The sequence below is a fragment of the Eschscholzia californica genome, unplaced genomic scaffold (assembly GCF_041429995.1).
Source record: "Eschscholzia californica isolate CP2 unplaced genomic scaffold, dmEscCali1.0.p SCAF_1, whole genome shotgun sequence".
In the NCBI taxonomy this organism is placed as follows: domain Eukaryota; kingdom Viridiplantae; phylum Streptophyta; class Magnoliopsida; order Ranunculales; family Papaveraceae; genus Eschscholzia; species Eschscholzia californica.
Window position 1 is genome coordinate 26,850,149 of NW_028238198.1, and position 12,970 is coordinate 26,863,118.

General features: G+C 34.8%; 1 protein-coding gene across 1 annotated transcript; it reads right to left on the reverse strand.

Annotated features, from left to right (window-relative positions):
• Positions 1-1,302: 1,302 nt before the first annotated feature.
• Positions 1,303-7,615, reverse strand: LOC147565604 (putative CoA ligase CCL7). The gene is made up of 6 exons (XM_086652087.1): positions 6,557-7,615; positions 3,400-3,589; positions 3,024-3,169; positions 2,661-2,728; positions 2,456-2,558; positions 1,303-1,501 (listed from the first exon to the last, which is right to left on the reverse strand). Exons 1-6 carry the CDS (start codon positions 7,556-7,558, stop codon positions 1,388-1,390), a joined length of 1,623 nt encoding a protein of 540 aa, XP_086508213.1. The 5' UTR covers positions 7,559-7,615; the 3' UTR covers positions 1,303-1,387.
• Between the last annotated feature and the right edge of the window lie 5,355 nt (positions 7,616-12,970).

The window sequence follows — 12,970 nt, forward strand, 5'->3', positions numbered from 1 at the left end:
CTTATTCAATTTCTTACTCAATTATCTTTTTATTTATTCATCCCATAATAGTAATGTGTCTAATTGAGATGGTGGAGGAATACTTAAGAGGTACAACAAAGATATTGTTGGATTTGAATTCGATTTTAAATCAGTTATAACCTTTAAATTCAGAAAGATATGTCTGATATTGCTTCCTCGCAGTTATTGATGATTCAAGGGAGTAGATCTCAAATTATGTTTTCTTCTCATGAACCGTCCTTTTTATTCCCCTAACGTTCATCAGGTCATTAGATGTGTCTCTATTTGAAAATATGTGTACCTAAAATATATGTTTGTTCAATTTTATAGACATGATTCATTTGGTAAAAGAACAGTATTGAAGTCTTAAAGATAATCAAAAAAAGAAAGAAATGAAAGTGCAACAAAGACTTAATGGCACACGAACCTATTGAAAGAAGCAAAAGAATGGTACAAAATCTATCTAGTGAGAAAAAAGAAAATAATGGGAAATAAAGTTAAACAAATTATGGTGTTTATCCATTGAATTGTCTCTTTGAATTGGAAGAAAAAAATAAAGGTTATAACTTTGGAAGAGTGTCTTGTTGAATTGAACAATGTTTTATATTACTTAATTATATTTTGCAAGTGACATTATTTCTATACTACACTTGTAACTAGGGTTACCTTTTATGCCTTTTTCAATCAGCCTACAACAAACCAACTAATGTGAAAGTAAATCCTGAGAAAACAAGCACAATAAAATGAAAATCCCACTTAACTTGGCTTAAGGAAGTGCACGTCCAAATCTCTATCATTAAAGATAATGTTGTCTTATATAATAGGAACCAACTTTACCATTTCATAGTTTTTGCACAAATTAGTATCCTACCCTTTAGAGCTTCAAAGTTTGGTAGCTTTGGTGCACAAATAAATATAAAAAAATCTTTTCGCAAAAGCAATTTTTAATATATTCAATTATAAATGTACATTCTATAGATCAACAAAGGTTTCAACTAAGAACAAAATTTCAGGACAATGTTTATAATAAGAGGAATTTTACAAGATTAAAATGTAGTGATAGGAACTATAGGACGTTTGTTCTGGTTGCTCACCTAAAGGGAGAATGGACACTTGATAAAGGAGGAGTTAGACTTCTCACAAGTAATTGTTTTTATAAGTGTGTGGGTTCAATGAGATTCTTCCCACAGGTCGAAGTTATTTTTTGTTCATTACACATTCGGATAGAACTTCCTACAACAACACAAGCAAGTCAAATGCATTAATCTACACAAAATAAATAAAAAGATAGAGAAAGAGAGAGACATAAAAATTTTTGCTTTTATTTGATGATAACATGACTGAAAAAAAAACAGGAATGGTGTTTTAAGCAATAAAAATTATAGAATCACTTCTCGCATCGAACATTCTGGATAATCTCTCTTCTAAGAATTTTTCCAGCAGCTGACTTGGGAATGTTACTTATAAATATCACCTTATGCAACCTTTTGAATGGTGCAACCTGTACAACCACAAAATAATGGAGTAGATTATTGTTATTATTATTTTTTGTTGAAATTAGATTATTTTATTTGCCAAAAAAAAGTGTTCTTGCGGCAAAAACTCTATATACACAAGAAAGGTGCTGTTAGGCGCCCTGCTTTTCTGCTCCATGCGTGCCATTTTGTTGGCACCCAACCTCAGTTCATCTTTCGACGCCCCAAGCACCCTTTGACTTCTTCCATTTTCATTTTGATTGTTTTCACAAAAGTTTCATCAAAACCCTTGGACCTCTTCGTGATTTTGAAGAATATCAGTTGTAATTCGTCTTTTTGAAAAATAAGACTGAAGGACTTCAAAAGACCATTTTTGTTAATTAAAAAAAAATTCTAAAAATCCTACTTTTTTAATTATTTAATTTTTATAGTGTTAAACAGATTTTTGAAGTGGTTAAATCTTTGAAAAATGGTATTTGTTTAAGGGTTGATTTCTAATGGTTTTAGAGTGATTTGTAAATAGTAATGAAATTTCTCAATGGTCTCGAACTAGAAAGAGTGGGAAGAAAGGATGCTTACAAAGTGTGCAGTCAAATTGAATTAACTAAAGTCAATTACTCTAGTAGGGTACCTAGAGCAAAAAGTGTGGGCACCTTCAGAAGCACCCCACGCGAAACCTTTTACTTATTGTGCCTCGGTTGCAAAAGTTGGAATAATTTCCGCAGCTGATGAGGTTTGGGACACCACAAGTGGTATCAAGTGATGTGATATTTTACTATCGCTTATTGAGCATCTAAAGCTAGCCTCGACTATTGGTGCAAGCTCAAGTTCAAGTGTTCAACAAGTGCCGAGTCCTTTTGAATAATTCGCCATGAACAAATGCATGTACCCACCGGGCTTAAATATGGGTCGCAAAGTATAAAGTCAATAACTTCTCAATAAATTTAAGGTGAAATCATGAAAAGCAAATAGAGACCAACCTGCTTCTCAATAAATTTCTGGATATCTATTTCATTCAGTGAGCAGTTAGACGACCGGACAACGTATGCAACTGGGACCTCACCAGCTTGAGCATCAGGAAATCTTCAATTACAAAAATGTATAATCTATGAATAAGCATTCCTGACCAATTTTGAATTAGCTAAGAAAAACAAGTCCATGGATAATCTGTACGTATAAACTTACGGGATAACAGCAGCGTCTAGTATTTCAGGGTGAGAAAGAAGAAGGCCTTCTAGCTCAGCTGGTGCAATCTATTCCACATGATCAAATAAACCAAGAAAAGAAACTGGAATCAGAATCGTTTTCAGAATAAGGTTATCATTTACATGAAGGGTAACTCTATTATGCCCAAACACCAGCCAACCTGACCCCAAGTTGCTCCGAGCCATGTGGAGTTGGCTTTCGGTCTCTCTGGGTCAGCGGATCGTTAAGTAAGCTCAAATACCTACATTAGAAGCTCCATTTGACTACAGTGCCAGGTGAGGCTGGCGTTTGAGCAAAACATGATCTTTCATACGAAAAAAACCTAGTCATAAGAAAAATTACCTGTAATCCGTTATACTTTATGAGTTCTTTTAGTCTTTCAACTACATACAATTGCCCTTGTTCATCAAAATATCCAAGATCTCCTGTGTGTAACCAACCTTGTTCATCTATTGTCAACTTGGTTGCCTCTGGATTATGGAGATAACCTGAAAATGTTAAACATAAGAAACAATTCTATCAACTTATGATATAAATGTATCATATAGAAAGTATACAAGTAAGAGTACTTGACAAACACCCGAGTAACTAACACGAGTATAGATATGACGATATCCAACATAGTTCGAAGTACTAAAATGGGTATCCATGTTTCTTTATTTGACAAGTAATTGTTGAAAACTCGAAGAAGAAAAAATGTATGTATATATCTATTTACCTTGCATCACATTTGGACCTCGAACCCATAATTCACCGAGCTGATTAGGGGGAAGAGGCTTCATGTTATCTAGATTAACAATTTTGGCTTCCATCCCTGGAAGAAGGCTTCCTGTTGAACCTGAGTATCGAACCCCTTCATTTGCATTTTCGAATGAAACAACTCCACAACTTTCTGTCAATCCATAACCCTTCTCAAGAGAAAAATCAAAAGAGAAATAATTAAAAGTATCTTTTGGGATAGAACCTAAAGAAAATCATATTAAGTGAATTATAGAACACCCAATCCGGAAGACTACCAATACAAGGTAAGGAAATAAACTATTTTCTTATGTTAATTACTTCTAAGTAATGAATAAAGAAAATCAGTTTTTCCTATAAGATTGCATCAGCCACAAACGACAAGACACAACTCGTTTAATGGGCATGCTGGTACGGCACGACCCCTTTCGAAACAGGTCATGCCGTCATGGTGTTCTAGGGCGATAGCACTGTTGGAATCGGAGCCAATTTTGGCTCGACCCGACTTGTCAAACTCAGATAAGGAACGCGTCATTGCGTTTGTCTCGTCGAGCTCTTCAATTTAGATCCAAGAATCACTCAAATCAGATTCTGGATGAATGAGAAATTCAAGATTAAAGTTTAGACGAAATTTGGTTGAGATAGGTACTAAAAGGGACAAAGTTAAATTGGGGACCATCTGGGCGAAGCGAGTAGGGGTGTTCGTTGGTTCGGTATCCGGTATTTTGGTGTCATCCGTTACCAAACCACTCATGGTTTGGTTAGTGATTTTTCAAACCGTTACCGAACCGCTCGTGGTTTGGTTCGGTTACTAACCAATCCATCATAAGCGGTTTGGATACCACTGGATACCAAACCATCTATAAAAACAATTTGTTCTCCATGAAAATCGGTGAATCGAGTTACTTTCTGCATACATTGACGTATAAAATCAAGGCAACGCTCCTTAAAAACCTGGAGAAACGATCAAACTAACATAATACGTTGAAAAACATTTGAAACATTAAAGACATGTGCAGACCATCTACCGAAATATTTTATAGTAGCTAGTAACATTAGTATTAGTAACACATGAATTGTTTTAATCTAATTTTAGATAGTGACATTATATTGTAGTAGTATTGTTGTTTGTATGTGTAGTAGTTATTATTGTTTCTGGCAAGAACTTGATCAAAGATGTGTATTTGTATGAAATTATAGAGATATGAGATATATTTTAGAAACAATTATGTAAATATATAATACAATTATGTATAATAATTGAACTTGACTGGTTCGGTTTGGTTTTAATGGTTCCTAAAAATTACATCCACTTACCAAACCAAACTAGTTGGTTTTTAGAAATCTACAACCGTACCAAACCACTCGTTGTTTGGTTTGGTTTGAAAACCGACTGGACCGGTTTGGATCGGTTTGGTTTGATTGGTTCGGTCTATTTCTGCACACCCCTAGAAGCGAGCACGTCCAGATCTGGACGGTTCGCGTTCCACCCGAGTTTTTGAAGCGGGATCTGACGGTTGCGCCTGAAGATGAGTGGGACAGAAGTGGGATACCACCAGACGCGTTGGATCAGCAAGATCCAACAGCGCGCGTGCACTCCGTGTCGGGATAGATTTGGAATTTCGCGAGATCCCACATCTGACGGCCATCTGGCTTGCGCAGTGGGCAAATTTCGATACAGATCTCATGCCATCTAAGGGCTGGCGTTCATTCCGTTGTTTTTAGCCAAATCTGATGGCCCAGAACTCACCCGAAAATCCCAGTTAATTAACCAACTCCTTTCTAAGAGTTCTGTCCCAAAAACTAAGGGTTTTGTCCCCAAAACTCAAGAGATATGTCCCAAACTAATGTGCCTACTCGATTCCTATATAAACCCACCAAACCCACTTCATTTTTCATCAATTCATTTCATTCTCTTCTTCTCTTCCCTTCTAACAATTAAAGGTTCTGGTTTGCCTAGAATATCTGATTGGGAAGTATTTCTAGAGGTTCTGGTTTGCCTATAATATCTAGAAAAAGGAAGAAAGAAGTTTCGAGTGAAATTTGAATTTCCGAAGCATCTAGAAGATCATCCGCATTAGTCCAAGAGCTCATAATACTTACAAAGGTTCGTCCGCTTTCAGAATAAAGAAGTACCATCTTAAAACTCTGAAAGGAAAGTCGTTGTATCCCGAAGGCATACACCCTAACATTTGGTACTGTTACGGGAGTGTAAAATGTCTTAAGGAAAGAGAATTTATTCTCGCCTCGACTATATTAACATCTATCTCGGTTAATCCGAAAGAAGGAATATTGATAAATCCTTATTCTTTAATAGTCTATCTCTGTATAAGTTAGAAAAAGGAAACTTTGTCTAAAACAAGCCAAGACAGAGAGAAATCGACTTATCGATTGATAACCAGAGGAACAACAAGCACCGCGCAATCCACTATTTTAGAATCTGACTATGCAAATCTATATGAAAGGTTATACTGTGAAATTCTTGAAAAGGAACAAATAGGATCAGAAAGATTGGAGATTACGATAGAGTTTCTGTCTGTCCGCTCTAACTCTAGACTTGACTTGGTTCGAGGCACGCTGAACAATTTAAGAAAAAACTCTAGATCTGACTTGTCTGAATATGACTTATCCAACTCTATTCGTATGGATCAGCCTTGTTTTGGCCATGGGTACAATAATTATTTCAGTTAATGGACTCTTAATTCAGACTTATTTTACATTTGACTCGAATGGACTAAAATCACCCAGAGTAGTACACGACGAGAGTCAGTAGTCAAACACACACAGTTTGAAATCAACCCGGGTTGAGTCACACCATTCAAACGAGTTAAATCTGAAACAAACACCACCAAAGTGAATTATCACTTGGGCAATAGTAAGTTAGTAACATCGTTTTAGGATATTTCAGATAATGGGTTCTCGATTAGACTTGTATTAGGTCCGAACAAATGAACTCTTAAGAATCACCCAGAGTCAATGAGTCATACATGCGAGTTAGACAAAAACTAACATTTTGATAAATAAACCCAGAGTCATACATGGGAGTCAGAAATCAACCAATGTCGAGTCACACCATTCAAACGGATTCAGATCTGAATTTGTATAAACAAAGACCACCAAAGTGAATAATTAATTACCTGAGCAATAGTAACCATTGGTAAATTCTTAGAACATTCCTCCATTAAATCTTTCCCAAGAGGAGCAGCACCAGAAAGAAGAACCTTTAAAGAAGATAAATCATACTTCTTAACAATACTCTGTTTAGCCAGAGAAATCACAACAGGAGGTACAACATATAAATGTGTAACCCTAAATTTCTCTACTGATTTCAAAACCATTTCCAAATCAAATTTCTCCATTGAAATCACTGTATTTCCTCTCTGTAATTGTGAGTAACTTATAATCCCAAACCCAAATATATGACACATAGGAAGGAAACATAAAAACACATTATTCATCTCCCCATACAAATCTTGATCTGAACACACCATTAAAGCTGTAGAAATGAAGTTCCCATGAGTTAATACCACACCTTTACTTGTACCAGTTGTACCAGATGAGTATAAAATTGCAGCTGTATCAGTTTGCTTAATCGAATCCGAATAAAACCCTAATTTCGATTCGGGCAAGTTAATCAAATCAGAAAAAGTGGTGATTTTTGAACCAGATAGGATAGGGGAAGAATTCGAAAACCCTAAAATCACAGTGGGTAAGTTTAAATTTTCCACCTTTTCAAATAATTCTGGAACTGTGATGATTAATTTCGGTTTAGAATCCTCAACTTGTTTTGAAATCTCTCTTTCTGTATAAAGTGGATGAACAGTAGTTGAGATTGCTCCAATTGCGACAATACCTAAAAAACAAGGAAGAAATTGAACAGAATTTGGGGCTAAAATGAGAACCACATCACCTTTTTCAATACCTAATTGAATTAAACCGTTAGAAACCCTTGTTACCATGGACTTGAATTGGTTAAAGGTTAGGGTTTCATTAGAATCAATAAGTGCGATCTTATCTGGGTAAGAGTTAGAGTTTCTGAATAGGAATGAAACCATGGAGGTATTTGGGTCTTTGGGAAGGTTTAATGGAGGACGAAGAGATCTGTAAATTCCGTCATTTCCATATGAAGAATTCTCCATTGAAGTTTTTAGTGAAAGAAAGTGTGAAGAACAAATGATGATGATAGATGAGTGAGAAATTGTGAAGGAATTATCTTCCTTTGTTGAATCCTATGAAAATCTATTGAATTATGTTCCTGAGGTTCTATAATTAATGTTGAGATTTATGAGATTCTATAATTAATGTTGGGATTTATGAGATTCTATAATTAATGTTGGGATTTATGGAAGTTTATTTATATGAATCTAGGAGGATTTTCTTTCTAGTTATACCTTAAAAATATAAATTTCAATGATCATCTGACGGTTGAAATAACAATGCGTATTAATTGGCGGGAAATTCATAATTCTTACTCTATAACTTTTTGAATCATTCCTTATTCTGCAAATTACTATATGATCCACTACTTTATGACCTTACCCTTTTTGGTTTATTAACTGAAATATGAAAATATTTTGAAGATTACATAGTTCATGTACAGTTTCAAGTACATCAAAGTCTGATTCTTCTAATTGATTGGGAAGAGACCCAATTTTGTTCAACTCCCTATTTTCGTAGGTTAACTATGAGTCAATTTTGTGAACCTATATCCAGTCATCTATAAAAGAACTGGAGGAGTTTGTTCTCAGAATGATGAGGTGATTTTGTAAATTCATTCCTTCACATCTCCAATTGTATGATCGTCCGGTAAACTTACATGTCATCTAACTATATAAGATTGTGATATGATTAAAAAAAAAAAGTCTTCCTCTACCTTATGGGCACGGGCTAGTCTATATAATAATAAGAAATGGATGGATGAGATGGGTGGAGATAATATATTAATAGAGAAGAATCTGGTTGTGAAGACGTAGTGGTGGGGCACATCTCTATGTAAAGAGTTCATACTTTGTGTGATTGAGTTGTTGTGGGTTAGATTTCTTAAAGCCAAATATTTTCCGAGTACGGAGTCCCCAGGCCCCACTAAAGCACATCACTCTTGGATGTGGAAAACTATTAATAAACATAATCTTCTAATTGATGAGTTAACTACATGGGAAGTTCACAATGGTAATCACATTAACGTTTGGTCGGACAACTGGCTTCCTGACAACATCACCCCACCCAATTTAGCTAATGACACTCATATCACCAAAGTAGCACAGCTTATTAATAATAATAGTTGGGATGATAATACCCTGAATAACATATTTGATCAAAACACTATAAATCTTATCAAATCAATTCCTCTTTGCACTGAAGGTGAAGATCAGAGGATATGGAAACTGACTGAATCCGGAAAATTTACAGTGAAATCTATGTATAACTATCTTTGTACGATCATGAATTCCCCCATAAATGCTAATCCGAATTGGAAATTCATATGGAATCTAAACAATGTACCTAGAGTCCAAATATTCATATGGAAAATTTGTACTAACGCTCTCCCAGTTCGGGAGAAAATTGGTAAGTTCATTAATAATAACCTTATATGCCCTAATTGTACTGATATTGAAACATTAGATCATGCGCTTTTACATTGCCCTCTGTCTAAGAACATTTGGTTCCATTTTAACATAATATCAGAGAAAATTGTGAATGTCAAAGAATGGATTTTTTCTTGGGAACATACCCCTACATTTAAAGATGCAGAGTATCAGAACCTACTTTCCACAATTTTGTGGGTTATATGGAAAACTAGATGTGATCACTGTTTCCAATATGAGATTATCGACCTTTCCCAAATCATTAACATGATCATTAAATTCCCCAAGAATATAATACCTAATATTAAGAAATGTAAACCCGTACAAATTAAATGGACCCCCCCGGATAATACATGGATGAAAATTAATGTAGACGCCTCTTTTACCAAGGTGAATGAAATGACAGGTGTCAGCTTAATCGTACATGATGCGGATGCAAAATTCATTGCAGCTCATACATCTATATCCAGATGCAGGAACAGTGAGGAAGGGGAAGCCGTTGCTATCCTTAATGGTCTTATATGGGCAGCCGAACATGATTATAAAGACATTATCATCGAGAGTGACAACATTAATCTCATTTCACATCTCCAGAATCCCAAGCATGATATACATTGGCAATCTCGAGTTCATCTCAAGGAAATTTGCGATAGGAAAAATCAGTTTAACAGAGTTAAATTTAATTACATCAACAGGAAAATGAATATACCAGCTGATAAGCTTGCGAAACGTGCAAGGAAAAAGAACAAAGCGGAAACTTGGGTCAGAATTCCTTTTTTTCTTACTGCTATGTACTGTAATAATACGTTGGTTTATTAATTTTATCTGAACTCCTTAACAAAAAAAAGAGTTGTTGGGGGAGTAATGTAATAGCTTATTTTGGAAGTTGCTAATGCCATAACTCTCCCTAAAGAGTTCATACCACAAAGTATGAAAAATGAACTAATTATGAGTGTTATACACACAAAACTTGTATTACAAATCCCCAAATCCCAACCCACAATTCGGATGCTTTTACTTGCTCTCTTTAGGTGTAAAGTTACACCTAGAATGTATCTAACATTGTATTCAATTTCTTACTCAATTATCTTTATAAGAAAAGAGAAATTGTATTGATTTGTATTGATCTTCATAGCTATTACATAAGATCATTATAAAGAGTAGTACAAGAGAAAAGTTTAAGCAATTGAGACTATATTTCTAACATTCCCCCTCAAACGAATGACTTTTGCTAGTGAAAAATTCATGAGTTTGCTAAACAAATTTGTAGATTTTGACTTGATGAAGGCATCATTGTGAGGTTGCTATGTTGTTGTTTGTTGTTGATTTTGCTTTTCTTCAATTGAAGAAAAGTTGACACCATTGCCAGATTTTGTTGATGTTGATATTGTTGTTGATTTTGCTTTTCTCCACTTGAAGAAAAGTTGGCACCATTGCCAGGTTTTGATGTTGATGTTGTTGATTTTGTTTTTCTCCATATGAAGAAAAGTTGGCACCATTGCCAGGTATTGACAATTACTAACCATTGTCCGGTTGACAATTACTAACCATTGCCCGGTTGACAATTACTAACCATTGCCCGGTTTTGGAGATCTTCCTACCTTGGTTTTTAATAGCCCTCACACATGATTATTACTCCAACATCATCAATCCAATTCAAGTTTTTGATATACTTGATTTTATGTGTTGTTGAACATAAACACTAGCAATCATTCGATCTTGACTTTCCCACTTCTATTCTTCATTTATACTCTTTCTCATGACTCCTCTTCTTTTGATCTTATAGAAAATATAATGGAACTAAGTAGCTTACTAAAGTAACAAACATTTGAGAGTTCTCATCTTGGATAAAAGAAGTATGAGCAAATCAATTTAAGAGAATTAACTCTTTTGCCATAAAGGAACCCACAAACATGTTTTCAAAAACATCAAAAGAAAACCATCTTTGAGAATAAGCATGATTTCTTTGATACATTCTATCAAACACTTCATGTGCATCATATTGTAAATCAAGATTTTTGGAGAACTATAAGTATAGTTTCAAGATAAACATGGGGTATATAACTATTCTAACAAAGAAATCCATGAATTCTTTTCCCCCTCTCTAATAGCTTTCCAATTTCTCTCAAAATATAACTTCATGGACCATGGATACACATAGAATTGATGTTGGGGAGGACTTGACATTTGAAATGCTTGCGGTCATTGAAGAGTATATTCATGTGATTTCTTCAACAAAACACTCTTCTTTGGATCTTTCATCTTCTTGTTAATCTTCATCATCTTCAAATACTATTGAGAAGAGTATTGAAGAATGATTAGATCTCAACACTAGAAGAGAACTACTCTTATTTGAAAGAAAAAAAAAACACTACACTTGAACTAAAAACCGATAAAAGTCCGGCGGACGGTAGCCATTAATGGGACTACCGCCGCCGGTTAGCGGAAGACTATAAACGACTAACCTAAGAAAGAAACCTAGGAGCTCTTATACCATGTAAGAAAAGAGAAATTGTATTGATTTGTATTGATCTTCATAGCTATTACATAAGATCATTATAAGGAGTAGTACAAGAGAAAAGTCATTGGACTATATTTCTAACAATCTTTTTATTTGTTCATCCAGTAATGGTAATGTTTCTAATTGAGATGATGGAGGAATATTTAAGAGGTGCAACACACATATTGTTAGAATCGAATTCGATCTTAAATCAGTTATAATCTTCAAATTCAGAGAGATATGTCGGTTGGTGTTGCTTCCTTGCAGTTATTAATGATTCAAGGGAGTAGATCTCAAACTATGTTTCATTCTCACAAACCGTCGCCTTTGTTCGCCTAACAGTCATCAGGTCATTAGATGCATCTTTATTTGAAAAGATGTGTATTTAAAATATGTGTCTATTCAATTTTTATAGATATGACTCATTTCGCAAAAGTATAGTGTAGAGTTCTTACAGAAAATAAAATGAAACAAATAGGAGTAAATGAATAAAAATGCACCAAAGACTTGATGGAACAAGAACCTATTGAGAGAAACAAGACAATGAGAAATTAAAAAATCTAGTGAGAAAAAGAAAATGATTGTCCATTGAATTGAAAGAAAGAACGGTTATAACTTTGGAGGTCTGTCCGGTTGAATTGAGTTACAACAACAAAGAAAAGAACAAAGTTTTCTATTACTTAATTGTGTTTTGCAAACAACATTATTTCTTTACTACACTTTCTAAATTGTAATTATGGTTATCCTTTATGCTTTTTCCAATCAGCTTGGTCAAGCAAGTAGGGTGTACTCGAGTCGAGCTTTAAACGAGTTGTCCGAGCTTGGCTCGACTATTGCTCGTGCTCGACTCGAAGATTAACGAGTACTAGCTTAACACGAGCCCAAAATCAAGTTCGTTTATGTAAACGAGTCGAGCTTCATCATTTTTTAGTGTATCCCAATAATAGTGTAGTACATAATTACGTATTAGTATTGAAACTTGTACATGGAATATCAACTATTAATAGATTTTTGGAAAGTGCATTAATCATTATTGTTGTATGTGACAAATGATCATTGAAGTATTTTGGTAATTTAGGAAGTTGTTTTAATTTGAAGTATTTTTATAGACAAACTTAAAGCAATGCGAACTCGAGCTCTTCCAAACATATACGAGCCGAGCTCGAGAAAGTAAACAATTACTCAACCGAGCTCGAGTTCGAGCAAACAGTCAAAGACACTAGCCGAGCTTGAACATCTTACTATTCACGTCGGCTCGGCTCAAGTACACCCCTAAGCAACTTCGCACCCTTGTAAGCACAAGGGAAGAAACCAAGTGCACATCCAGATTTCTATCATTCAACAAAAAAAACAAAGAGTTCAGGACAATGTTTATCTGTCAATATCTATATAACAAGAGGAAATCTTTACAAGAAAAAAAAATGTAGTGATAGGAATTATAGGACTTTTGTTCTGGTCAGTTGATC

What these genes read in the sequence shown, in the direction of transcription:
- LOC147565604 (XM_086652087.1), bottom strand. Translation starts at nt 7,558, where the DNA reads ATGGAGAATTCTTCATATGGAAATGACGGAATTTACAGATCTCTTCGT. An exon ending in CAATGGTTACTATTGCTCAG is followed by an intron (nt 3,590 to 6,556) that starts GTAATTAATTAT and finishes TCTCTTGAGAAG; the next exon opens with GGTTATGGATTGACAGAAAG. An exon ending in AGAAATTTATTGAGAAGCAG is followed by an intron (nt 1,502 to 2,455) that starts GTTGGTCTCTAT and finishes GTGGTTGTACAG; the next exon opens with GTTGCACCATTCAAAAGGTT.